At 38.6% G+C, this 26,174-nt stretch overlaps 3 protein-coding genes and 1 long non-coding RNA gene across 9 annotated transcripts in view; 3 read left to right on the top strand and 1 right to left on the bottom strand.

Moving 5' to 3' along the window:
• Positions 1-131: 131 nt before the first annotated feature.
• On the bottom strand, positions 132-4,082 carry rcvrn2 (recoverin 2). Its single transcript, XM_032519268.1, has 4 exons — positions 3,953-4,082; positions 3,310-3,829; positions 1,141-1,252; positions 132-721 (listed from the first exon to the last, which is right to left on the bottom strand). Exons 2-4 carry the CDS (start codon positions 3,688-3,690, stop codon positions 633-635), a joined length of 582 nt encoding a protein of 193 aa, XP_032375159.1. The 5' UTR covers positions 3,691-3,829; positions 3,953-4,082; the 3' UTR covers positions 132-632.
• A 2,239-nt stretch (positions 4,083-6,321) lies between these two features.
• LOC116691549 (uncharacterized) lies at positions 6,322-8,035 on the top strand. Its single transcript, XR_004332505.1, has 2 exons — positions 6,322-6,490; positions 7,161-8,035. It is a non-coding gene; the product is annotated as an uncharacterized LOC116691549 (long non-coding RNA).
• Positions 8,036-9,262: 1,227 nt separating this feature from the next.
• Positions 9,263-26,174, top strand: part of si:dkey-17m8.1 (C-Jun-amino-terminal kinase-interacting protein 4) — a 29,243-nt gene continuing 12,331 nt past the window's right edge. Inside the window, exons 1-29 of one of the 3 annotated variants that reach the window (XR_004332504.1) lie at positions 9,263-9,528; positions 10,529-10,920; positions 11,035-11,229; positions 11,360-11,480; positions 11,675-11,745; positions 11,868-11,932; positions 12,555-12,627; positions 12,740-12,909; positions 13,066-13,340; positions 13,753-13,810; positions 14,022-14,174; positions 14,307-14,349; positions 14,503-14,630; positions 14,776-14,829; positions 15,690-15,824; positions 15,953-16,085; positions 16,324-16,410; positions 16,507-16,554; positions 16,708-16,849; positions 17,019-17,061; positions 17,198-17,278; positions 17,897-17,964; positions 18,111-18,259; positions 18,349-18,520; positions 18,892-19,005; positions 19,102-19,200; positions 19,328-19,414; positions 19,564-19,739; positions 20,588-20,590. Coding sequence is in view for 2 of the 3 variants with exons in the window: in XM_032519249.1 (XP_032375140.1) it covers positions 10,822-10,920; positions 11,035-11,229; positions 11,360-11,480; positions 11,675-11,745; positions 11,868-11,932; positions 12,555-12,627; positions 12,740-12,909; positions 13,066-13,340; positions 13,753-13,810; positions 14,022-14,174; positions 14,307-14,349; positions 14,503-14,630; positions 14,776-14,829; positions 15,690-15,824; positions 15,953-16,085; positions 16,324-16,410; positions 16,507-16,554; positions 16,708-16,849; positions 17,019-17,061; positions 17,198-17,278; positions 17,897-17,964; positions 18,111-18,259; positions 18,349-18,520; positions 18,892-19,005; positions 19,102-19,200; positions 19,328-19,414; positions 19,564-19,682 (2,982 nt within the window). In the remaining variant the exon portion in view is untranslated. Of the gene's footprint in view, positions 9,529-10,528; positions 10,921-11,034; positions 11,230-11,359; positions 11,481-11,674; positions 11,746-11,867; positions 11,933-12,554; positions 12,628-12,739; positions 12,910-13,065; positions 13,341-13,752; positions 13,811-14,021; positions 14,175-14,306; positions 14,350-14,502; positions 14,631-14,775; positions 14,830-15,689; positions 15,825-15,952; positions 16,086-16,323; positions 16,411-16,506; positions 16,555-16,707; positions 16,850-17,018; positions 17,062-17,197; positions 17,279-17,896; positions 17,965-18,110; positions 18,260-18,348; positions 18,521-18,891; positions 19,006-19,101; positions 19,201-19,327; positions 19,415-19,563; positions 20,545-20,587; positions 20,591-26,174 lie in introns of those variants that run through there. The other 2 variants (XM_032519250.1, XM_032519249.1) reach the window with 2 other exon arrangements.
• ccdc106a (coiled-coil domain containing 106a) lies at positions 21,168-24,847 on the top strand. Of its 4 annotated transcripts, none has more exons than XM_032519262.1 (8): positions 21,168-21,276; positions 21,791-21,860; positions 21,943-22,041; positions 22,364-22,585; positions 22,706-22,734; positions 22,927-23,200; positions 23,300-23,467; positions 23,556-24,847. In XM_032519262.1, exons 2-8 carry the CDS (start codon positions 21,791-21,793, stop codon positions 23,870-23,872), a joined length of 1,179 nt encoding a protein of 392 aa, XP_032375153.1. In that variant the 5' UTR covers positions 21,168-21,276; the 3' UTR covers positions 23,873-24,847. The 4 variants fall into 4 exon arrangements, with proteins under 4 accessions (XP_032375153.1, XP_032375150.1, XP_032375152.1 ...); XM_032519259.1 differs by having other exon boundaries at positions 21,170-21,276; positions 22,706-22,762; positions 22,922-23,200; XM_032519261.1 differs by having other exon boundaries at positions 21,171-21,276; positions 22,706-22,762; positions 22,922-23,188.

The following is a 26,174-nucleotide window of genomic DNA, read 5'->3' as shown; positions in this document are numbered from 1 at the left end:
AACATTTAACTGAAAACCTAAAACACAAAGCGTCATTTTTGCTAGCATTATAAAACACAATATGTTTCTAGGTCATAGACGGGTTTATTGTTTTTCTGGGAAAGACAAATAATAGATTTTCATAGCACAGATTTATGAGAAAATATTTAATTGCTTGTACAGTGAATAGAGTACAACATTTCAGAGCTACCATGTCTATTAAGAGATTTCCAGTTACGTAAAAAAAAAAGTGGGCTAACAATTGGGTGTGATACTTAGATTTGTCATTAACATTAATTTCTCCAGAGTCAAAACATTTTAGAATAATTTAAAAGGTTAACAGTAGGACACATTTTTAATACTTATTCTGAATATATGTATCGGATCAATAATAGTCACCATAAATCTGATTTTTAGCTGTACATATTTTAAACGCTATGCCATAATTTACCTTTTTTTTAGCCTTTATTTCACATAAATGAATAGACAAACATGACAGTTAACCAATATGACATAAACAAAAACTTACTGAAAGGTTAATTGCAACCAAGACACTGCAGAGAAGAGTATTTACACGGACGGTTTAAAGAAGCACGTGAGGCTAAGAAAAAGTTTAAGAGAGTCTAATGAGAGGGGATAAAGTAGGAATGACTTTATTGTTTTATTGGTTCATAGTGGATAAGACGCATTGCATTCTCATTTTCAATCACTCCTTTGATGAACTCTCCTTCAGCCAGTCGCTCTATGAGAGAAAAAAAGAAAGTAAGAGAAAACGGTAAAGAAGATATACAATAAGTAGTTTGGGGTCACGATGAGGTTGAATAATGCATCTGTTTCTTATCTAAGAAATCCTGTCTTATATCCTCTGTGTGTGTGTGTGTGTGTGTGTGTGTGTGACAGTAGCATACAGTGGGTTCATGATACATGTGGGTGGTACATACATAATAAAACTTGCATGACACGTGGTGTATTATTGTCAAGCCAAACAGCTGTAAAATGTAATCTTCACTACAGGATGTAAGAACAGTTGCTGATGAGAGGTAGAAAGAGTTCACACAGATTTTATCTCTCTTTAACATAAGTGCCTAGCGATAAGAACACAATGACCTGTCATGCACAGTGGGGGCAGAATATGTAAACAAACGTGTTATTTTCTTTTACCGTTGTCCTTCTTTTCAAAGTAAGACCACAGCTTGTTGGCTCTCTTCTCGGGTGTGTTCTCATCCTCTGGTAACTTGCTCTGCTCCTCCTTGGGGATCAGCTTAAATATGGACTGAGAGGGGGTTGGGTATAAGAACTGTGATAAAACTACATCATTTCTCTCACACAAATAATGTATAGAACATCAACACAGCATATAAAACGAATGTGTGCAAGCAAAGAATCACGTAGCCTGTAGGACAAGTGAGTCAAGTTAATTAGTGTCGTGTGGTTTATAGAGCGTCTGTTGAAAAACAACTTGACATTTAGAGAAAAGCTAGAGGCCAACACTTTTTTTTATGTCTAGTCCCTCATTACTGTCATTAGGCATTGTATACTCACTGGGCAATTTGGCTGAATACAACCAAATCAAGTAGCCTACATCAACTGTAGCCTGCAATCCCCACAAAACCTAATCTGCCCACCAGTTTAGCAGCAGTTATGAGCGCAATCCTGGAGGCCTTGGCGATCCCAATTTATGTATATTTATGTAGACTATGTATACAAGTTAACAAAAATAATTAATTAATAATTATCAGCCCACGTTAGCACATCTAGAACTGTGTGTCATTTCTCAGAAAAAATTAATCTGAAATATGCCACTTAGAATCCAGCAGATTTTAAATGACTGTGCACTTTAGGTTTAGGCCTTTAAGTGTGTGTCCCACTTAGAGAAGAAGCACTCATCTCCCACATTTAAGACACCTAGATTAACATGGATTAGTGCCAAGACTCAGGCCACAGGCCAAACACCAAGATGTCATCTCTTTTCTCCCTGGACTGGCCCTCCATCTAGCCCCTCTGGTCTTGTGCTTACGTTTACACTGGGAGCTTATAGATGGACAAACAGTTACTGGTCACTTATACATAATATAACCAGATCTGTATCAAGCAGTCACATACAAATGTTGACACCCCCTTAAAGAGACACAGTTATTACATCTCATCATATCAGAGTACGATACTAGATTGAAGTAAAATTAGCTCGGCCTTCCTTCCTCACTTGTGTACTCTTCAAACCCACAAAAGAAAACCGATTTAGCTGGATTGTCTTTCTGTAATATTGATGTTTGCTTATCTGCATATAGCAGATCTGTTTATTGCCTCTCCACACGGTCTAATCCTGTTGTAGGTTCGTAAACTTTGGCAGTGTGACTTTAAAATGTAGCTACTTTGTAAAGTGGTTGTAAATGTGATGCATTTGGACTCAGGCCAGTTGGCCAGGAATGTAATCCCATTACAATGCCAGCTGGAAACTTGGCTGATCTGTCTAAACCTCTTACAATACTATATCATTTATCTTAGAACAAAAGATAAAAAACGTCACAACATCCATCAGACTAATTATTGATTATATGAAAACAACTGCTAACAACACATATTACACAGTAATTAGCATAAATACATCTAACATTGGGAAGTGGCAGCCTCATGAATTAAAGGAACATGGATTAGGGATAAGCAGTCCGTCTACAGACAGAGCAATACAAGAGTCCTATTATTATTATTATCTTGGCCTAAGAGTAGGACTGCCAACATCGTCTCAGAGTTAACCCTGTAATTACAGAGATTATCAGGGGTTTGAGGCCCAAATAGACTATAACTAATTGGGCTGGCAAATAGTACTGAGACCTAAATACTAATTATAGGGATGGTGCAACAACTATTTTTGTCCATAGGTCTAAAAGGGAACTGGCAAAATACCAGGAGAACCAGACAATAAGACGCGCTCCAACAATAATAATCCAAAACTATTCTACTTCAAACTAAATGACCATCGACTTAAATCAACACCACCCCACTTTCATATAACTTTCAAATTACTATTGGACTGGATTGAATAATGTCATGCATTCCTCATATTTTCTCTCTGTAACTTTGACAACTTTTCCCTGGAGACAACAGAACAGCTTAAATATCTTATAAACGTTTATAGCAGCAAAAAAGTTTAAAATTATGGTTTAATGTTATAACCTTAGAAATTATTTTAAGAGGCAACATGTTTAGAGCAAGATGCATCCTCACACTGTAGAAATAGAGGATATCATTATCATTGGATTTTTGTCGTACTATTAAAGTGTCTAATCCTTTCATCCTCTTTCTACACATCACTGTATGTATTCCTCTCACCTGGCAGATCTCCGTCACTTCTGTCTTGTTGATGTATCCGTTCTTGTCCACATCAAACAGCGAGAAGGCCCATTCCAGTTTCCGGGTCGTCTTCCCAGTGGAGGTCATGTGCAGTGCGATGATGTACTCCTTGAAGTCCAAAGTGCCATCATCGTTGGTGTCAAAGGAGCGAAACACATGTCCTGCGTAGCTCTTGGCATCGCTGTCAGGGAAGAAGCGGCCGTAGATCTGCTCAAACTCTTCTGGTGTTATGCGTCCCGTTGGGCACTGCGTCTGAAAGTTCTCGTACCACTGAGAGATCTCAGTTTCAGTGAATTTGGTGTTGAGCTTCAAGTCGTGCAGGATCTCCTTTGATAATGCGCTACTGGTTGAATTTCCCATGGTAGATGATCTCAGTGTCTTGGTAACGGTCAGTTCTGACAAATATTTGACACTTGAGTTTATCTTCTCCTGTTCAGAAATATTTGTTGCAATACACTGGCTTGACCTCTCCTGTTGATGTATAAAGGCCAAAGACACCCTGAAGTGAAAAAAAGATTTACACATATTAGTACAGTCCACTTATGAAATCCTAAATATCTTGATACTACTATATCAATAACTCACAATGTGAGGATGATCTAAACATGTAGGGAAAGCTTACCTGTGTGTTGTGTTGGCAGATGATGGCTGGAGAACTGAGTGTGTGTCTCAGCAGTAAGACAGTAAGAGATAAGGAGGGCAGGGGGAAACACACTCCTACCATGGATGACTGGGTTAATTATGTTAATGCAGGATTTAAGGTGGCTGAGCTTTAGACTAAAATGACCCCCTGGATCCTACTTTTCTTTATTGGGTGTGGTAGTCTAGAAAGATCTATGGTATATGACAGTGCTGAGTTCATTTATTTGTTTGTTTATTTATTTTAAAAAGTAGGATTTCTGAGTAATGCCTTATAGTGGTGTATCCAAGAAGTTAATAGTCTTACTTAATAACTCAATATTTATCAACAGAGTTCAGTTCAGTATCCTTCAGGAAATTGAAGTTATTGAAGGCTACATAATCACAATGTATGCATTGTCATAATCCTAATGCATACACTTTCAAACACTCACCAGCAGATTAGCAGACCTGAAGGAAAACCCTGTTTTCAATACTTTAGGTTCATCAGCATTATGTCTGCTATTTCATTAGAGTCCTTACAATGTGCTCAGTTGACCACCGACATTTAATTCCTAACTGCCATGCAGTTTAGCTTCCCCTGTCCCTCCAATCCCACCTACGCCCCTCACACCATCAGCACGGCTGGCCCATGCTCCTACCTGTCCTACCAAAGCTATGATGTCATTTCACTGACTTTTCTGTCACTAGCCTTTTCAAAGTTATCTTTTCTTACTCAAAAAAAAAAATGTTCTTTGCAAAATTATGTTTTTGTTGTTGGGCTGACAAATACTCCTTCTTTTTAGCCTTTCATGATCCTAGGTTCCCCGTTTCCCTTCACAAAGTACTGTCTCATGCACAAGGCGCCTCGTTTTGCATACTGAGTGACACAAACATAATCGTTATTACTCCTTAATTTTTACTTCCTTTTTCAACCCCACTCCCTAGAAACTCGTTCTCTGTATATGGTCTCTATCTTTACCGTAAACATCCATCCATTATTGTGACGAATAAGCACATCATACTTCACTTTGGCTGACACAATTACATAATCAGTCTGTTTTCTGTGCGTCTGCTTCGATTAGACTGAAAGTATTATCTTGATTGTCTTGAACTGTTGTTTCAGACCAACTCAGCATGGAGGTAGGGCCATATGTGTTAAATTATGGACGGGTTAGCGTAGTTGGTAGAGCAGGCGCACATATATAGAGGTTTACTCCTTTACGCAGTGGCCTTGAGTTTGACTCAGACTTTTCTTTGCTCCATAAATATGCACAGTGAGACTACCTATTGGATTACTTCTGACCCGCCCTGTCCCACCCAATCCAACCATTAGCCAATTACAATCATCATCATCATCATCATCATCATCATCATCATCATCCTGTGAGGGCCAAAGCCAACAGAATTACCCCCTCCTCTCCACAAACCCTCTCTGCGCATGACCTTTTCCCTACCTCCACTAACTGCTAAAGCAAGAAAGGATTTGTGATCACTTTTGACAAAAAAATTACAATGAATGACACTAAAGAAAGAATACATTATTTGTAGCAGCTATTACATTGCTTTGCAACAATGAACATAATATAAATTTATTTTGCTGGCAGTAAGTTTAATACACAATATAAATATACAAAATCTAAAAAGAAGTGCAGTTACAGGTTAAAGTTTATTGATAGTAGGACACATCTAGAAATATCTGCAATTAGGCGAGTGACGCTGGCAACATCCCAGTTGGCAGAGCAGCATTATAACAAATTAACTGGCACTATCAAGCTTCACCTTACAGCACAGCACTGACCTGGGAGCCACCTCAACGTCAGCATTGACACATATACTGTACATCTGCCCCAGTCTGTGTAAACAGGTCAGGAGTTTTTGTAGTTTCTTTATTTCTGTATTTTTTATTGTATGTGATTATTAATCGTTATTTCCCAAATGAAGATCAGGATAAAAGTGTGACTTTTCAACATTTTAACTCTCAATCGTATTTCAAGATAGTCACAAAGTTGAATGGTACACCTCGTGTCCTAAACTTTTAGAGGTAAAAGTACTGACAACATAATATGCACTCCCAAGCAGGGAGAGGAATGCTGAACAGGAAAATATTTTTAAAAAGAAAAATCCACTCTCAGCCCAAACAATGCCTCGGTGGGAAAACAACTCAAATCTCAAGACTGAAAGAGAGAGGAAAAGAGGAAGGGAGTTGTTCCTAGATAAATATCTGGTAATGGGTTATAATGATGCTTAATGATGGACAAGAACTTCCTACTGACTACAAGGGAAGAGAGGAACAAACATTGACAACAATCTTGACCATTGTGTCCACCATTTTGTGAGGCCTCAGGTTGTGACGTATATGATAAAGGTAACAGCACTTGGGGCCCCTGCTCACATTTCTACACTCATTGTCCAGAGAGAAAGTCAACAGCACCTTTAGGCTTTCACTAACATCACTCCCATACCTGGACAAAAACAAAATTACATCTATGAATTTAAAGGACTTTTCCGCTAACATCTGAGCTTCAGATTTAACGCTGAGGTAAGCAATGCTGTACTTATTATATAAATAATTTAAGTAAAGTTATTACTAATAACAGTTTCTTGATTTTGAAATTTCTCATCAATCTATTCAAATTTTTGGTGTAAGCAAATGTCTTTCATATTCTATTCTATGAAACTGATTAAAAAGTAAAGATATGCATCTGGGGCATTAGTGATCTTGAATTTTGAGCAATTTTAGAGTTTTTCCTCACCGCCACCGCCAAATCCTTAGACGGCATCTGTATTTATATCTAAACTTGAAATCAGTTGCTTTGTATCTAAAAACCCGAATTTAACTGACCAATGTTAAAATATCATTATTCTATATTTTGTGATGGGTCAGTCATTACATGCTAATGCTGTGCAGCCAAACATCGTTTACGCATACAAACATTATTTAAAATTGTTGTGGGGATCCCAAATTTCCCAAAGATACCAAATATATAAGGCTATTAGGTGTATTTTCGGGAAATGTGTAATTGATGCCTTGGTGAAATAAAAAACATGGTTTGAATATTTTACTCAGTTTAAAAATCATGTAGTTTCAATGAAGAGTTGGAACTAGAGATAAAACGATTTCTTTCCCATCTTAAAGCTACATAAAGGGAAATAAAAAGGGGAAATTTGATAATAAGTGATTTAAATCAGGACTATGTGTCATTTTGTAGGAGTAAGACAGAAGAAGAAGCTGGCCATCTGACAAAGGAATTAAAACCAACCACAACAACTAAGATGGAAACACTTGATCCTTCAACTCTGTCTTCTACTGTCGCCTACGACCCTAAATCTGAGACAGTGACACTACCAGGAGGGGTTGTCTCGGTTGCGGGCGTCACTGTAGTGACCGGGGGTGTTGAGCTGTCTTGTGGATCGTGTATGCTGGCTTTTGGTTTTTGGGGAACTCTCATCGGCTTCAGTTGTGTAGCAGTGGGGCTGTGGGACCAACTGAACCACTCTGAAGGAAGAACCTCTCACTTACTGGGACTGGGATTTGTAATTCTGGCCCTCTGTTTCGTGGTGGTGGGAAGTGTGGTGGCATTTCACCTCCTGACAAAGAAAAAGAGAGAGACGACAAGAGTGGACAGAGAGGATGGAAAAGAAGTTCTTGTAGAGAGTGGGAGGGTAATTAAAAAAGTCACAATATAAAGAAGAAATTGAAGAAAAATGTCATATTGGGCAAAAGAAAAGAAAAAAAGCTCACTACTGCATTTCCCTTTATATTTTAATCAAAATTATGTAGAAATGTAACTCCTGTTTTACAGTAAGACAACACATTTCCTCGTATCAACCAGATGCATACTTTATTTATTTAATTTTATTTACTCTACTTGTATGTAAGTAAGAATACAGGACATTTACTTGTAGTGTTTTACGATTAAAAAAGGTATTGCTACTTTTATTCATGTAACACTTGCATCAGTAGTACTCCTTAAACCACTGCCTACTGTTTTTCACTCATTCCTGTATTTTCTTTCGTTCACACAACTGATAATTTAAATGTAACATGTAGCAGTGTGTACTATAATAAATTAACTTCATGTAACATGTGCATGTTTGTATGCGGGACAGAGACAGAGTAAAACACATGGTCCAACTGTTAGCCCAACAGTAAACTGTCAAGGTGGATGTGAAAGATGTATTAAGCCTACTACATTAAATTTGTAATAAATAAAGGGACAGGAAGGACAGGATCAAATCTTAAAGGGACAGTTCCCTCCAAACTGAAAAATACACATTTTTCGTCTTATCTGTAGTGCTATCAGTTTAGTTTATTTTGATGCGAGTTGCCCAGCATTTTTGGTCCCCTGGGTCAAAAATTCAAAAAAAGTGTATGCATTCCAAAAGGGACCAAGTGATTTAGCATTTTCGATTTTCATGTAAGAAGAATATTTTTCCTTCTACCACAGTTCTTACATGAAATGCATGTGGATAGTCTTGAGTTACCGGATCATGATACAGTAGAAATTGCTGTTGAGTTTTTTGGCATTTTTTTGTGTGGCCCTTTGAGAACCACAAGCCCATATTGTTCCATTATTTTGGAGAGAAGGTAAATATTTCTATGGCCGATATCTTCAACACTGGGCAACTTCTACCAAAACTATAAACTGATAAATAGCACTACAGATAAGGGGAAATAGCCTATATTATCTGTCAATACAAATAATAAGTGCAGGTCAACAGAACAGAAACCACCTCCAAACCACCAAACAGAAATTTAAAGGGAGCAGAAAGAAGAAGAATTTTTTATTTGTCATTGTAAAACATTGTAAAACAGAAGCGTAAGGGGGAGGGGGGGGGATGTGTTCGTACCTCCATCTGCTGGAATTAAAATGAACTACTTCATCCAATAACATTCTTCATCAGGATTTATAGTAGCTAAAAGCCTACATGTTTTACTGCCCCTCACTGTGCTAAATAGTATACTTACTCCACCTTTTCCCAAGGTGATTCATAGTGATAAAATTACAGCACATTTTATAATTTATAGCTAGAGAAAGAGTTATCTGCAGGGATGCCTCTTTAAGACAACATTTGGTAGTCGTCTTACCTTTGAACTTGACACTTAACTTGATAATAATAATTAATAACTTGACGTACAAGCAGCGTTCACAATGCAAACATCGTACATTTTCAAATACTCACTTTGAATAACATGGGTAAAGAGACTAGCTAGCTCTCACAGGTATGTGAAGTATTTTTACAGGTATATCAGACTTGGACGTGCATTGCTCAGGTCACCTGACAGCGCGCTGCGGCTCCATTGGTCACGTGTCATCTTCGAGTTTCAGGAAACTTTTTTTCTCCTTTTGAAAACAAAACTGCCTACATCCCACCTCTTTTTTCCGTCTATTGGTTACAACCGACAATTGCAGCGTTCCGATTGGCCGAACTAAAGACATGTCTGCGCACATCAGAATCACACAACACCCCCTCCTTCAAACTCTTGTATGTGTAATACCGTACCTGAAGAGAAAACGGCTGGAATGTAAGTTTGGAGGAATTAAAATGAAAGTCACGAAGGTGTCAGCCATGAAGGTGAGTTTGTAAAACGGCTGCTGAACAGCGCGACGACAAGCCTTGTTTTTCAAGAGAGCCTACAACGTTGCTGCCAAATATCTCCCAAGGTGTCCACTGTCAGTCATGTTACTTATTTATAGGCTACAGTATGCCAATTCATGGTTGTCATTTTAAAAGGTTTGTATATTTCTTAGCTAACCACGAAGGCTATATGTAGCTTAATTGTCGACGAATATAACCTGTCAGTGTTAAAGTGGGTTTACATGTTACCTTTTGAACTTCTGTGTTCTTTGCACACACACACACACACACACACACGCGCACGCACGCACGCACGCTCGCTCTCTCTCACACAGGCTGTTGTTTGGTTTGTCTCTCCTGTGCTGCACTTTAATACTTATTTAGCGATGCATAGATTGTGAACACAAAATCCATTTGTTCTTTTTTATGTAGATTATGTCAAAGGGTCTTTAAATCGCATTACCGACATCTTAAGCCGAAATAAAATGTACTTTAAGAACCATAAATGAGCTACATGTGTATTCGACTTGCCATATACTGTTGATTAAGGTGCCAGCTAGTGATTATTTTCATTTTCTGTTAAACTAATGATTATTTTATCGATTCGTCATTTTGTCTACACGATGTCAGGAAATGGTTTAAAAAATCCATCACGGTTTTCTAATTTTTGATTGTTTTAATGTGTGTAGTCTAAAAATGTGTCTGTAAACCGGAACACAAATAAGTTACTGATCATAAATGAATGTCTGTTAAACCACTGCCTCTAATCAGTCGAATTTGTTTTTTGATTGCTTTTAAACCACGTTAGTCACAGATTATAATAGCAGAAAACCACATGGCAAATTCAGCCATTTAAAAGCATATGCTAGTTAGTTGGAACAGATACAAATTCATGTCTAAGCTTGCATATTGCACAGAACCGCTGGCTGTCCTTTTAGCTGAAGTGTAGAGATTGATTATCATTACATATCATATATTTTCTTCTTTTCTTCCCCAGGATGGACTCTAAAGCATCAGATTAACTTCACAGCACAGAAACAACTAGTTGAATGCAGTCTAAGAGGATGCTGCCCTTGTCAAGGACAACATGGATATAACGTTGTGAAGGATGGGTGGTGCTGGCGTTAGCAGAAATGTTAGAAAGCCAGATAAACTAGTTGTAGTAGTTGGTGAGGAAGTATAGTCAGGAGAGCAACATTATTGGCTTATAGAGTTGTAAAATCATTTGCCTTCGTTCAAGCTAGGGAAACCGTTTTGACAGTTAATACAGCAGAAAAAAATAATTGGCTGATGGAGTACAGTGAGAGAGTGCTGTGTGGGACAGGGGAGGTGGAGCTGGACCCCAACATTGTGAGTGAAGAGGCAGGAAAACTTTATTCAGAGCTACAGGTAAAGCAGATCCTCAAGTTACTTTTCTGTCTTCATTATTGTTTTCAGGAAAAAATTTATGCCTAATCTGTTTATCTGAATGGTTTCTCATTCTGCTTCTTTCTCCCCTCGCAGACAGTTATTGAGACCCATGGTGAAGGTGTGGTGGAGTCGCTGGTACCCATATTTGTGTGGGTACTGGAGGGGTTGGCCAGCAGCAAAGCCCAGCTGAGAGACAGGGAGGAGGAGGCAGAGAGGGAGAAAGCTGAGCGAGAAGAGCTGCTGGAGAGATATCAAGCAGAGAGAGCACTCAGGAAAGAAAGTCAAGAGGTGGGGATTGATGGAGATTTGAAAGTGTTAATTTAGTGTGGCATACCATGATTCAGGTTGCGTTTTTAACAGCTGTGAAAGTAGGAGGTTGTCTGTGCTCAAAGCTGTTAAAGCATTTTGTTTTCTTTAGAGGTATTTGGAGCTGGATGACCAAATTGAACAAGAGAGGAGGGCCATGAGGGGGAGGGAAAAGGAGAGAGAGCGGCGAGAGAGAGAGCTGGAGAAGAAAGCAAGAGAGCAAGCTGATCAGTGTGAGTATTTGAATGTTAGTGGTGACAAATGGCATAGTAGCCAGGTATTCTATTTTTTCTCCATCTGTCTTGTGCAAGTCATGACGAGATACATTTTTAAGTTTTCCAGAAGAAGAGCTACAGCCTCTACATTTTTTAGGGATACTGGATCAGTAGATAATAATTCTAAAGCTACATGGTATGTTTTCTTACAGTGGTGGCCTTGGAAGAGCAGAAAGCCAATCTGAGTAGAGAACTAAGCACATTGAGACATACTCACCACAAGGTCAGATACTGCTGTTTAGTTTCTGGTATCCCCACACAGTGACTTCTGAAACACACTGTTACAATATTAAGCTGTGTTTGTTACTACTTTAGTTCAAAGCTCAATGATGTTCTCTCCTTTAGCTGGCTCACACATATCGGGAACTTTTGGAAAAGAGAAAGGATTCTGGAAGAGATTCTCCTTTAAGGTTGTTCTTATTCAGCACCTTTTAATCTATACCTCATTTATAATACTATAAATAGTGCCTCACACAGGAGGGCTATAAGCCATGACAGCAGCTTTATTGTCAGCCACACACAAGCTATTATGGACAGTAGCCAACAATATAATCAAGAATAGATCAAGAACTTCTGACATTAACCATAACAGTTGCAACATAGCAGTATTTCTGTTTACCTTTTACAAGGATACTAACTGCAATGTTTACTATATGTAACTGAAAAATGGCAGTTTGAGATCAATTTAGCAAATGTAAATTAAGTTTAGCTTTTCAGTCACACTTGAAGCACACTCGCAAATTTCCCATGTTTTGTTGTTTCTAAATAAGGCTTTTATAGAAAGGGTTAGCTCCTTAGCAACAAAGCTATAATTTCATCTTTGAGCTTTGGTCTGAAAAAGTGGTATTTAGTGGTAATTTCCAAAATGAAATAGAAGTTGTTGGTAGGTATTTATCACAAGTCACAGACTTTAATTCAGTAATGGTACGAGTGCTGCAAGAAAGTGGGGCAAAATGTCAGAAAGAAGCACACATTGATCCTGTATATTCAGGTGACTTTTCTTGGCTTTGTAACACTGTATGTTGCGCTTAGGAATCATGTGCGTCCGAAGAATGCTGAATTTCCATACAACCAAGTCTTGTCAGAATCCAGTGGGAATGAAACGGTAAACATATTCTCATTTTACACACATAACTATATTTGGAACAATTTAATACAAGGTGTTTTGGCAGAGATGTACCTGTTGTTTCACCTCTTTGTTTTTGTTTGTTTTGCAGATGATTCAAAGACCACATTCACATTCTGGTCCCCCATGTTTGGAGGATCTAGTAGCCAAGGAAGAAAAGGCGATTGACATTGCATTAAAGCCCACTGCAGATCAGTTTATCAATGACATCATAAGCTCCACTCCTGAGCTGAGGCAATTTCATGACAGCGTGAATGCAAGGTAATAATCTGAAACAATTGACTATTTTTTGTCAGTTGGAGATTTTTATGAAAAGTATGTGTAATCATTAACTAAAACCCAAGTTCACCATATCTCATGATTATTATTTTTTTAGACTTTATTAATTTGTTACTCTTTAATTTGGATCTTCATCAGCACCCCAGATAGACTGAACACCAAAGAGCCACCGAGAGATGAGACGGAGACCAGCATGGAGGACGAGATGAGGGAAGTAGAGGAGAAGGAGGGAGAGCAGATATGCAAACAAGAAGAGAAGCAGAGAGGAGAAAGGCAGAAAAAAGATGAGGAAGAGGTGGAGGAAGATGATGGTGTGGAGTGGGAGCTGCGCAACACTGACTCTGTGTTCTCTGAGCTGTCAGAGCTGAGTCGGGATTATGTGGAGAGTGTAGACCGAGGGGCCAGTGTCAGAGGTAAATTCACACATTTAGAGACCTTTTTCATGAACATGATTGATGTACTTTGTCATTATCTTAACAAAATGTGAACTGCCCAGGAATAAACCAGTTATGATTTTGCAAAAAACAAACTCCATAACAATGCATGTGTGTCCTATGTGCAGCATTGGAGCACAGAGTAAGTGAACACTGGTTTTTAAAAATATAATCTGGAAACTGTGAAAAACTATATATACCCTACTAATGTGACGTGCAAGTACATCAATGAAAAAGGTCTCCATTGGTTTCAGAAAGTGTTACTTCCTTTTTTACCACTTTTAGTAATGTCTTCTTGAAAGTAAATGTAAATAGTAAAACAAACAATATTTCTATTTCTCTCAATGTTCTATGTGTGTTCAAACTTTTTTAATACTTTCTTTCTGTGTAGGCAGTGCAGACCAGTTTGAGGAGATTCTTTCTCAGTATGAGGAACTGAAAGTCACCCAGTGAGTCCTATATTTATTTTCTCTGACCTTGTTATGGCTATTCTAGTTTGCAGTGGATTTTTCAAGCACTTGGGGTTCTTTCTTCATTACAAACAAATCAACAAGACTAGAGAATGTTAAAGTCACTAATTTGTTGGAACTGTTTCCTCTCTTTAACCCTAACCCATGCTAATGAAATTATTCATCTTTTCCTCCGTTTTCTTTTTTCCAGCGAGTTAGTAGAAGCTGGCCGTAAGGCTTTGATATCTCGGGTAGAAGAGCTCACTGATGACCGTTCAGCTCTTACACTGGAGTTGGCCTCTCTTCAGGAAACACTCTCACGATTGGAAGGGCGGATAAAGGAGAAGGAGGAGGAAACTAAGAGGTGTAGAAGATTGTTCTCCATTTCATTTTTGTTCATTAATTCTTTGCCTTTTTGGGAATAGTTATATACTGTTTCAATTATGTGGACTGCTGTTAGAGTAACTTTGTCCTTAATATCAACTATTATTCATAGAATTCGGAAAGAACTGGACGCGTGCCAATCAGAGGATCCTGATGTAAGGAGGCATTGTTATTTTCATATTTGTATCTACTGTATCACGCAGCAACAGTAGCACTGTGTTGGCAAAGCTTTTTTTCAAATTCAGTAACTGCTCAGTGTTAATTAAATGTGGTATACACCACTAAATAGCATACATCTTTCCATTCAGGCCTCTCTACCCGCATCCATGCGCCACTTCTCTCGTTCTGAAATGGCTCGTGTGGTCATGGAGAAGAACCAATACAAGCAGCGTCTGTTTGAGCTGCAGGAGGCTGTAAGACATAGTCAGACACTCAGGTAACTATGCTACTAAATCAACATAGTTGGGTTGATGTTTTAAAGAGAATGTCTGTCCAATAGAGAATATAGAATTTGGTTAAAACAAGAACAATCGTGTTCATGATTTTTTGTCTCTAACTTCATTAAGTGTCTTTTTTTATAGAGCATCAAAGGATGAGAGGTTAACTGAGGACAAAAGATTAAGTGTTTGGAGAAAGTAAGTGTCTGTCTTGTCATTTGACATTATACTGCATACTCATCCTCTTGTCAATTCAAAGTGCAGTGAAGTTAATTTCCTAAGTCATAACTTACAAAAAAGTTGGCTGGTGCAGCTTTGGAGGGTATTCTTGGGCTCATGCCTGTGCTACTGTGTGCCAGAGGATAAAGCAGGCAGTAAAGCTGCCTTGTGATACTGAAATATTGTTATTACTGATAATCTTAAAGCAAACCAATAACGTATCAAACAATATGCTGTATGAAAAACTATTGGGAAATAGCAAGATGGGGCGTTTGGCAGGTTGCCTTGACCTTTTCTTGATACAGCAACCTCTTGTCAATAAACACATTAAAATATAAATTACAACAGCAGTGGAAATTTAGCTCTGTAGCACACGGTTTCTAAAAGAGTCACCAAAATAACTACCATTTCAGGATCCATTTGTTCCACCATATAAGGAAAATATCTAATTGGTATGATTTTTTTTTTGTATCATTATTCTCATTTTCTTTGAAAATGATTAACATTGAAAGAAATCAAAAGGATTTATAGTGTATAATATGTACAATATTTAGTCTGCAGGATACGATCTGTAGGCCGGGACATTGGTGATGAAGGACATTGTGTTTGAATAGGTAAAAGATGTCAGCTAAGCAATGCGCCCCTGGGAGGGAGGGATCTTTGCTGTTTTTAGATTCATACGGAATCTGTCTGTGAAACCACTTGGCATTACATAGACACTACACAGAGCTAAATAAACAAGTGTGCTATATAATTGAACGTTTGGTAATATGCTGTACACAGACACTTTATGGTCTTTATAAAATATTAACAATTGTTTATTTTTATTTGTATTAAAGGTTCAACCGTTTGTTTGGTTTGACCAAGGGACCTTTACTCCCACCTTCTGCATTCGGCCTGCCAACTTCTCCATCACTCACTCGCTCTCCTCTGGGGTCTCCGCAACTACCGGTTGCCAGTCAAACCAATGCTGAGTAAGCTAGTGTTTTTGGCCATGTCACTTTAGCATATGCTCTTTTGTTTACATCATTATTTGCAAACACAGTTGAATCATTCTAAAAGGCTCCCCCAAGCTGATTAACAGCAGAAGCATTCTCTCTAGATCTGCTTCTCCTGCTGCGCTCTCCCCTCGTGTCAGGAGGAGAGAACTCTACCGAGAAATTCGCTCCCACATTTGGGGATCACTTGGAAAACGGCAGATACACGGCTGGAGCACACCGCTGGCAATCACACAGGTAGTAGCAATGCACATATAGAACTACTGAGAGAGAATGTAGAAGAGTACATGATTAAAAATTGGGTCTAAAGCGCCCCTGGCTTTTAAGAGTCTGACTTGTACATTTTGGTTACCACACATACGGCATTTATTTGAACTAAACAAATGAAAAACAATCTCATACCGCAGAGAGTTTCATTTCAGTTACATTTCCACAATACTAATAATATCTTGTTGATTAACTGTCATCATTGTAGGAATGTCATGAAGCTGTCCCAGAGCCTAAGGATGTGCCTGTTCTAATGCAGCTTAGGCTGCTGGATCAAAGAGACTCCACAGCTAAGGTAGATCTTTTCACTGCAAAACTCTTAAATGCACAAACCTGGCAGCTTTTACATCATACCTCAAAACATTGGCCCTAACTTATTTTTTTCTTTTAGCTGAACTGTGCGGTTGCAGTCACCCCTGAGATCTCAGGAGAGGCAACAGTAAGTCTGTCATTATCCTGATTTAAATAACAACTGCAGTCATACTCTAATCACCATGTACAATGCCATCCAAGCATAACTAACACTGCCCCATGGACATGTTGTTTCACACCACACATCTTTCCAAACTCCATATCCGTCCTTCTCTGCCAGTGTTCTGTGTGGGTAGTTTCTGGCCCTGTCTCCTGCAGTGATATTACAGTGATTGATCCAGCACGGTCCAACACAGTATTGGACCAGTTCAGCCTCCCTCCCACAGCTACTGCTCTTTGCATATGTGCTGTGCCACCCATAGGTCAGTGCTAGTAAAATGGGCTGCAGCAGCTGCATACAGTACATACAACATATTTTATATATTCTGTACTTTTACAGAATACATTAAAACATTCATAGCATACTGATAACTGAAAACACTTGGAAAGCAACATTGCTGACTTACTTCATTTCTGATATTGTTATATCAGGTGACACTACAGGAACTGTGTGGATTGGTACTCAGGAAGGAAGGTAGTGTGTGCTGAGTAAACAGCTCCCTTCAATAAATAATACTCTATCTGAGTAAAATGCATGTTGGCAAAGCACTTTGACTTTTTCCTTTTCTCTTTTTTCCCCCCTTCTTTCTCCCACTTTGTCTGTCTCACAGTATTCTGGTACACTCAGCCTTTGGTGTCAGGAGGCGCTGTCTGCAGTCTGTTTCTCTCTCGGAAGGTGTTTATTCGCTAACGTGAGTTCTGTGTGCTCTGTGTTTGAAACATATTTGTATTTATATTTAAGTTTTAGCATTTAAAGGTCCCATATTGTAAAAGGTGATTTCCATATAGTTTTTGATTGTTAAGCAGGTTGAGGTGCTATAATGCAATAGTATCAAAATACTTAATCCACTGAGAAATCCACACAGCTTGTATTAAAGAACGGTGCTTTTAAACAAACAGTTAAGACTTCCGTAAGGTTGTGATGTCACAACTATACTAAATATAATTAGAAAGAGCTGCTACAATGCTATTATAGTCATTCCCTAGCTGCAAAAACTCAGAGAGTACAGATGCAAAAGACTCAGAAACACTGACCAATCAGAGCAGACAGGTGCTAAGACGGAGCTTGCCAGGCAGAGGGTAATTACAGGTATATTCAGCCACACAGGATGAAAAAGTAAATATAAGTGGGTTTTTTTAACATTCAAGCATGTAAACATGTTCTAGAAACCCAAAATAAAATTGTGAACCTAAAAATGAGCATGATATGGGGCCTTTAATTATTGTATGTTGTAATGTAACATTGAGTTATCTTTATGACTTCATAAAAAATTGAAAATAAGCTTCTTTCTGTTGACTCAATTGGACAGGTATTCCCAGGGTCAAGTCATAGCTGGTTTAGCTGATGGAACTTTAGCATTTTTCTCACACAGTTCAGGTAATGTCTTTCTGTTTAGAGTAAATGTCTTTTTAAGGTAAAATCAGACTGTCTCAGTTAATCTATCTCTATTTCTTCATTTAGCATTCTTCACATAACTTGATGCTTAACGTTAATAATGAAGCAATAAGTGCTGTGATTGATAGGTGGCTGGAATCTACAGTCACACTTGGTGATGCCTCTCGGATCAAACCCTTTGCAGCCCATTCGCTGCTGCCTTGCAAAAGGTGGCCGCTTGTGGGTGGGATATTGGAACAAAGTCAATGTGGTTGACATTGACAACAAGACGGTTGAGGTAAGAAACAGTGGAGAATCTGACATTGTTTGTCTCATGTTCCCTCTGTCTTTGAACTCACCATCATTATTCCTCATCCGACCTTACAGCAAACATTCTCGGTCTCTGACCGCAGTGAGCAGCAGGTTCGTTTCCTGTGTGCTGGTGGAAGCGGTGTATGGACATCCTGCCGCCTTGACCCAATCCTCAGACTGTTTGACTGGTCCACAGGCCGGCCACTACAGGAAGTGGATTTTTCTGCTTTGGTCACTAAAACATTAGGTATTTTTTTTCCCCTATTTATTACAAATCAAATTTTAATGTGCAAAATATTACATTTACAGACATGTACTGTGTGCCCGTCTATTGGCTCTGGAATCTACAGTGTGTTACAGCATAGTGTAGTCATTTTCTATAATGTAACCGTACTGCTCAAATCAATGTTAGTCATTAGCTGGATCCTTTGAAAATCTTTGTGTTCGTAAGTCTCTGTGCAAATTCCTGGGGTGTGTGGCAGCAAATTATCAAACTGGCAAAAGGTCTAGCTGCTAGAGATGCTGCTGGATTTATTATGTGTTTGTTTTGTGTCAGGCAACTTTGGGTTTAAACTCTTTCCTGCAGCTCAGCTAACATGCTTGTGTCTCCCTCTGTAGGCCAAGCCTTCCTGACACTATCGCCTCTCCAGATCTCGTCTCTTACAATCATCTCTGGGCGTCTGTGGGTGGGCACAGGAGGTGGTGCCATTTTCTCCATTCCATTATCCATAAGTGAGTTTTATTTAGACTGAGAATATAGGTGCTTGAATCACATATTTTCAGAAATGTGTTCTATCTAGCATTAACTATATTAATGACTGTCTACAGCATCAGAGGCCATTTCCATCCCATATTGCTCCATTTCATCAGCCCAGCTGTGTTACCATGGACATAGACAAGCTGTCAGGTTCATCATAGCTGCACCTGGTTAGAATCTGATTTTCTTTCATTAAACGTGCTAAACATTTTCAACAACTTGTTTTTGACTCAGGGAGATCCTTCCAAGTATCTTTGAATGCTGCATTTGTCTTGTAGTGACATCTTTGTCCCACAGGTTGTTTGATTGCCTTTCCTGGCTGCACTGTCACTACCTCTCAGCTCATCCTCAGTGGAGGAGAGGGCTACATCAACTTCCGAATGGGTGAGTTGAAGGACAATATCATTGTAGTGTAAACATCGTTTAAAACTGTCTCATGAATTGGATTAGCGTTTGTATGTTGCATGTTTTTACTGTTTAGGTAGTGCTTAGTTTATGAAATGTCTAACTGAGCCGTCCATTATTTTTTTCAGGAGACGATGCAAATGAGGGATCGGCTGAGTTGTCCCAAGCTACACCTCAGCGGTCTGAACGCAGTCAAATGATCATCTGGCGGAATTCCACCCCCTCTGTCCCCAGCCCTTCCCTCTGACATCAATCATCACCTAGATCTGCCCTTTTTGGAATGAGATAAAGACATAGCACATGTGTACTAGCTAGAGACAACATTGCAAATGGTGCTTTAATGGAACTGAATGAACCAGCATCTCAATGTGGCAGCAACAAAAGTATCCTTTAGAAATGTATATTTGATACATGCTGTTTCATCCTTGTTTACCTCATTTTTTTATTGACGTCTATCTTTTGACTGGAATATCCTGATGGATTTTGATGTCTACTGTGTGCCTTTGTCTGATTTCATATAATTTCTGTAAAACTGGTCAGTAATTCAGATGCCTGATTAGCTCATTTTTACCTTTGCACTAACAATACATTTAGTCTCCCCAACAAACAGCTCTCTGATACATTTTTCTACCAGACTATGCAGAGTTGTCATTCACATCTTCATTCCACCAAGGGGGCACCCGGTCTTTCTGTCTTACATCTTTTGATCATAACCTAAGCTTAATAATGTGGCTGCTGATGAAGCTGTTGTGTCCATACTTTAACTGTAAACTGGAACAGGTTTTCATCTTCTCTAAGCGTAATCACAATCACTTCTTATCTCCTGATGTATTGAGAATCATTGATTTTTTTTTTTTTTTTGTGGTTTTCTTTTCAAATTCAACCCCGCCACATTGCCTATAGTGTAACTACAAACTACACATTTTAAATGTGTCTATAAAAAGTGTCCTATGCAGTATTTATGTGCAATTACAAGTTTGCACTTATGTTGATGTAAAATAATCTACTTATCCTTCTTGGTAAGAAAATTAGGACTTGAGCATTTGTTCTGACCTGACTCATCTTGTGCAAACATGATTATTTTCATTAAAAAAATGTCTTCAGTCGTTGACTTTCATTTTGAGTTGTAAACTGGTGCAGCAACACTAACAGGTCGTCACATAAATGAATAACATTTTCTTACATGTTTTACACTGGCCTTGCATTTACAGTCAAAACAGGTGCCACACCTGTCCAGTACGTTTCAACAGACTTCTTTTATGCAGACCAAGAGCAGCAACGTCTAACCTACATTACTCAAGAATATATATTTGGGGGGTAACAACATCCCAAACTTACCGTTACGTTACCAGCTTGCTAGTGTATGGCATTCAAACGCCTCCAGTCAACAGTGAAACCTGACACCTCCTCATCTGCTACCTGTCTAACGTGCTGCAGTGTGTGGTTAATGCACCTTTTGTCCTTTTTGTCACAGAATTTATTTCAAGACTTGTTTAAATAGGCTTACATAAGTAAATTGTTTTAGCATGTAACTTTACAGCACACAAAAGTATTATTGTTTTGCCCACATATTTTTTTTTAAATATTCATCTCTTTAAATACTCCCATAACATACTTAAACAAAGACTCTGCAGGACATTCTTCTGGCTCTCCCGTTTACTAAAGACAGTTCTTAATTATATTACATCCGGAAATGACGCAAGAGAGTGTTGAAAAAAAATGAGAGAGCGTTATTGTTATTGTTAGCTTGTTAGCTAGCAGACGAACTGGTGAATGGAGCTATGACAGAGTAATAACGTCTTATTACATGTGCACGATTAAGTTATTACAAACGTAAAGTGGTATGTACCAATTTCTGCACAATATATTGGAAGCATGGATATTCTAGTAATGTCTGATTGACGGAATCCAACACTAAGGTGTACAGAAGGGATGGAATTGTAATTTTATATTCACTGCTAATTTCCTGCTAACGTTAAACTAGGCTAACGTAGTACGGAGCTAACGCTAATGTTAACACGCTTTCATAGTGTGAGCATTGCCCGGCCGCTTCAAACTTAGCTACATTTGTGTTACTGTTAACGCATCGAGATTTACGGATTCAGTTTATACGTGCATGGCCAGAAACGTTTACAATAACATTAGCTTTGGTTTGCTGGATGTGTGGACTTTCATAAAATACGACACAGCACATAACGAAATCTTTCCCTAAACTCGTTTTGTAAATAAATGTGATCACAAGCACTATATTTATTTAACAAAGTCATTTGTTCGTTTCATTAGTGGGAAATGTCCCAGTGAGTTCTTTAGCGGTGGAAACTAATCAAGCATTTTTCACGTTGTTTGGGGTATGAGATGGAGGACGGAAACAGAACTGATGCTGCTTCCACATCCAAGAGCCACGCAGGCTCACTCCACCTGCAGAGTAAGGTTTTTTTAACCTGCAAATTCATATTATACAACCTTTAGGTCAGTTACTTATACTGTGCCTATTTCCTCCTGTTCAGCTCCAAAAAACGAGGACGCCTATGAAATTGCCATCCCCTATGAAGAGAGCAACTTTGAGCAGCAAGGATTTTTCAACCAGAGTGATCAGAATTTTGATGGTGAATGTCAGAATCAAAAGTAGAAAATTCCCTTTTTTGTACAATAATTTCATTTGTCACACAAAGTTACATGTTGTACACTATTGGTGAATTCCCAAACAATCATAATCAACATCAGAATAGGATTTATTGCCAAGTAAGTAACATTTACATGGTATTGGTGCATATATAAACGTATTAAAAGCAAATAAACAATACAGCAAAGTACTAAAACAAACAAAAACATAAATGTAGAATAGAAATATTACAACAACAAAATGTGTAAAAGACGTGATAATCAAACAAATATGTACTACCTGACAATCCTATCTGTCCTCCTCAGAGTCGCCCCCATCTGCTGGCACGTCTCAGGTAAACAACTCTTACATGGTGGTCACCAACCTGCGGACCCAGCTACAGATCTCTCTGGAGAAAAATTCTTGGCTGCAGAAAAGAATTGAGGACTTGGAAGAGGAGAGGGACTTCCTCCGTTGCCAGCTGGACCGCTTCATCTTTTCCACAAAGAGCCAAGGACAGGAGCAGAGTCAGAGCCAGTACAGTAACGGTGAGGACACGGGACAGGTGTGAGATGATAACCTTGTCCAGCAAGAATTTGAGTATAAGTTGATTAGAAACAGAACTTTTGCAAAGCAATTCATAACTCTTGGTATTTGTCTCTCTGTAGGCTATGAATCCAGACGATTCAACTGGAGGGTAAGAAGAGAGGAAGATCGTCCCGTTGGTAAAAACAAAGATTTATGCACTTAACTGCGAAATAAAAAAAAAATGGTTAGATATAGATATGCTTAAGTGTATCATGTTCATGGTTTACGTTGTTACTTTTTTGTATTCCATCTTAGATTGCAGCTTCTCAATTTTTACGGCTTTCTTCTCCTCATAGAACAGAAGACAGAGTCGCAGCATTTCCCCTCACGTCAGTTCATCCAACGAAGGCCTGGTCCTCCAACCATGGTGCCTTCCAAAAACCATGTATCCAGTCCACTAACCAATCAGCTTGCCTCTATAAATGCTTTGTTCAACTCTACACAATCCCAGGCCCTCTTACAAGGCCATAGCCATAGTACTCCCAATACCACAGCCAGTGGCAGCAACAGTGCTACAAGGGCATCCATGAATGAAATGAGTGGACATAGCAACATAGGTCCAGGTAATACAAATGGTACAAAGCTCCCTTTTAGCTTTATTGATAATACTTATGAGGGGGAAACAATTGGGGGAAAAAAAAATTATATTGTGTTTTTTTTTACGTTGTCATCAGATTCGCTTTCACTCTTGGGAGAATCTGATGAGTACTTGGAACAGGACGGCTACCTCGAGGAGGAGGAAATGATATCAGGGGAAGATGTAATGCAAGATACCATTCACAGCAACAGACATCAATTAAAGAGGAGGCGGGTCTTCCGAGCCCCTAGAGAGCGACAGAGAGGTAAGGGAAGGAGAATAATCTTGCAACAAAACTCAACATTATTCATAAGACTGCTGTAGCTAACTCTCTTGTATGTTCTTTTTCTCAGTGAAAGATGCGGCTGGAGTGTTGTTTCGCTACAAGAAGATCCTGCTTACATACCAGCGTCTGAAAAACATGTCAAAAGCCTTCCAAATCCATGGTGTGGACCGCAACACGGTGGCTTCCACCACACCCATTGCTGAGCTTCTCCTAGTGGCCCCGGAGAAGGTGGCAGAGGTGGGCGAGTTTGATCCATCCAAGGAGAAGCTACTGGATTATGCTCGGCGCTGCTACACTGCCCTGGATGAGGAGACACTTAGCAGGGTCCAGGCCCTGAAGAAAAATAACCTGCTCCTGCCCATCTCTTACAGGTTTAGACACTGAGGAGAGAAAGATGGTGGAGTTGGTGGTTAAGTGTGAAGAAAAGAGGCAGTTATTTTCTGCTGCACCAGGCCAGCTCACTTCCGAGAGATGCCGAGAGGCATGAAGAATTATTTTGCCATCTCAGCGTCCCGAATATGGCCGTGTAAACTGCAGCTGAGATCCTTTACTTTTCAAACAACTACACTTTTCCAATTTTACTTTTATTATCAAAAGGGTGTCAGTTTCTTTGACAAAAACTCCTCACCGTTGTTCCATATTGAGGATATGGGAGTGCCTGCTGTTGCCGGAAAGGTAAAAAACATGGTTCTTATTGCTCAAAGAGTAAAAATGGCATGTCTGTGTAATTTAAAATTTGTGTACAAGAATGTGTCTTTACTATTGGGATTAAAGAGGGGATTGCTTTCCTTCAGTACTTAGCTGGTGTAATCATCTTAGCTCATTCATGTGTCGGCCTCAGCGTTTGCAGAGACACACAGACCTTTTCTTTCCTGAACAAAATTATGCTGGACTCCATAGATTTTATAGAATTTTCCTGTATGTTTATATTTCTCTGTGTCTTTGTTGTATTATTGTTGGCATCGTCATTATATCCTCAACTATTTTCACATGCCTTAATGCAATTTTTGTCTTGTCCTGGTGTGAGACATGCAACAATTTTGGGCCACTTTCACTCACTGAACTCACTGAACTCTTCAAAAGTATGACACATAACAAACTGACAATAGTAAAGACTAGTCCAACATTATGAGTTTTTACAGTAACATACTTCTGGCAACAAGATCCACTTGTTTTTAGTTTAAAATCAAAGACAGACAACACTTGTTGGTGTCTTAACAGCAATACTGCTGCATTACTCTGTTGTTCCACCAAGCCTTTTTTGTAAATGATCCGCACTAAAGTGTTTCACTTCTTATGCTTCTGGTATTGAGGCTTTTGCTGTAATGCGTTTGTGACAATAATACCTTTTGTAAAAGAGTGAAGAGCATTTACTATACTAGCTATATGTAACTTTGTGTAACTTCTGGTTCTGTGCGAAAACCTATGGGCATTAACTACACAACATACACATGTTACAGTTTGAGTAACAGAATCAGCAAAAGCAACTATCTTCCCAATGCTCCAGTACAAGTGCATGGAAAAAGAGCTTCTTAAAGATCTGTAGTTTATTAGGGCTGGGAACCAAATTCAATGCTCTTTAGGCACTGACCGAAAGTATTGAGTATAAAAATGAAATGCAAAAATGAAATGTAAAAATGGCTTGTCATTGAATGTCCAATTTCAATTCCATAGGAGTAAATCTCATCAGAGTCAGTGAACCAATAAGCATGCAGCATGCTTCCACCAAGATCTAATAATGCTGGGATTGGCTGTCTAACGTTACACGTTGTAAAGGCATGCAGGAAAAACTCAGTTACGCATAGAGACAGAGAGATGAAAAGATTTGTGCCGTAATCTGTAATGTTGTTATTTCTTTTTGTTTTATAAATTGTTGATATAGAAAAGTATTGTTTATGAACACACAGTATTGACATTGAAAACCTTTGACCCATACCCAGCCTTATAGTTTATAGAGATCTAGTCAAAATTCATAATGTTCAAAGCAGCAAACATATTGATTATATTGTACAATAATGTGTAGTGTTTATACCAGTACAGTAAAATCATGATATCTCTTAAATTAAAACAGACTTTTGACTTAAATTTTCCTAAATGTAAACAGATAGGTACTCCAGTCTGTGGAAGTTATGCCATTTTCACTGTCTTATTGTTTGTATGACTAAAAGGCAAACAGTGCATGGTGCAGTCCAAGTGCTAAGAAGAATTTTTAAAACCATTCCAGGGTACAGTGTTTTAAAAAAACAGTAATCCGTTTTTCTCATTTGTATGTCTCATATTTATATATGTTGAGTATAATGTGTATCTCACTGAAAAATTGCCTATCATTCACCAAATGTATAGTAAGACACAAAGGTCATTAAAGTATTTGATTTCTTACAAAAATGTAGATTTATTTATCTGTAATATCCAACATCACCATTCACTGAAAAATGCTTATGATTGGGGAGTAAATTGCAAACAGTTGTTGTAGTATGTTTTAGCCTGTGTGGGAAAGACAAGGTGTTCCTTCAGCCACTGGCAGATCCCACATATACAGTATATGTATAATCCCACCCATTGAATATACAGTACATAAATTGTGTGCAAAAAATATTTCTTTATTCTCTTTTAAGCATCATAAACTGGGCAACTATATAATGCAGTAAATGGTCTATTAGCTAAAATACAATGTGGCTGTCCTTTG

Source organism: Etheostoma spectabile, chromosome 6 (genome assembly GCF_008692095.1).
Source record: "Etheostoma spectabile isolate EspeVRDwgs_2016 chromosome 6, UIUC_Espe_1.0, whole genome shotgun sequence".
Lineage (NCBI taxonomy): Eukaryota > Metazoa > Chordata > Actinopteri > Perciformes > Percidae > Etheostoma > Etheostoma spectabile.
The sequence above is the reverse complement of the archived record's forward strand: the minus strand, read 5'-3'. Positions and strand labels throughout refer to the sequence as shown.

Bases quoted from the DNA above. Each gene is read 5' to 3' on its own strand.
- ccdc106a (XM_032519259.1), top strand. From the start codon at position 21,791: ATGGAGGACGGAAACAGAACTGATGCTGCTTCCACATCCAAGAGCCAC. The intron at 22,586-22,705 runs GTGAGGACACGG...GTCTCTCTGTAG, and splicing joins TCAGAGCCAGTACAGTAACG to GCTATGAATCCAGACGATTC. The intron at 23,201-23,299 runs GTACAAAGCTCC...CGTTGTCATCAG, and splicing joins AGGTCCAGGTAATACAAATG to ATTCGCTTTCACTCTTGGGA.
- rcvrn2 (XM_032519268.1), bottom strand. From the start codon at position 3,690: ATGGGAAATTCAACCAGTAGCGCATTATCAAAGGAGATCCTGCACGAC. The intron at 1,253-3,309 runs GTGAGAGGAATA...ACCCCCTCTCAG, and splicing joins AAGTGACGGAGATCTGCCAG to TCCATATTTAAGCTGATCCC. The intron at 722-1,140 runs GTAAAAGAAAAT...TTTCTCTCATAG, and splicing joins CTTTGAAAAGAAGGACAACG to AGCGACTGGCTGAAGGAGAG.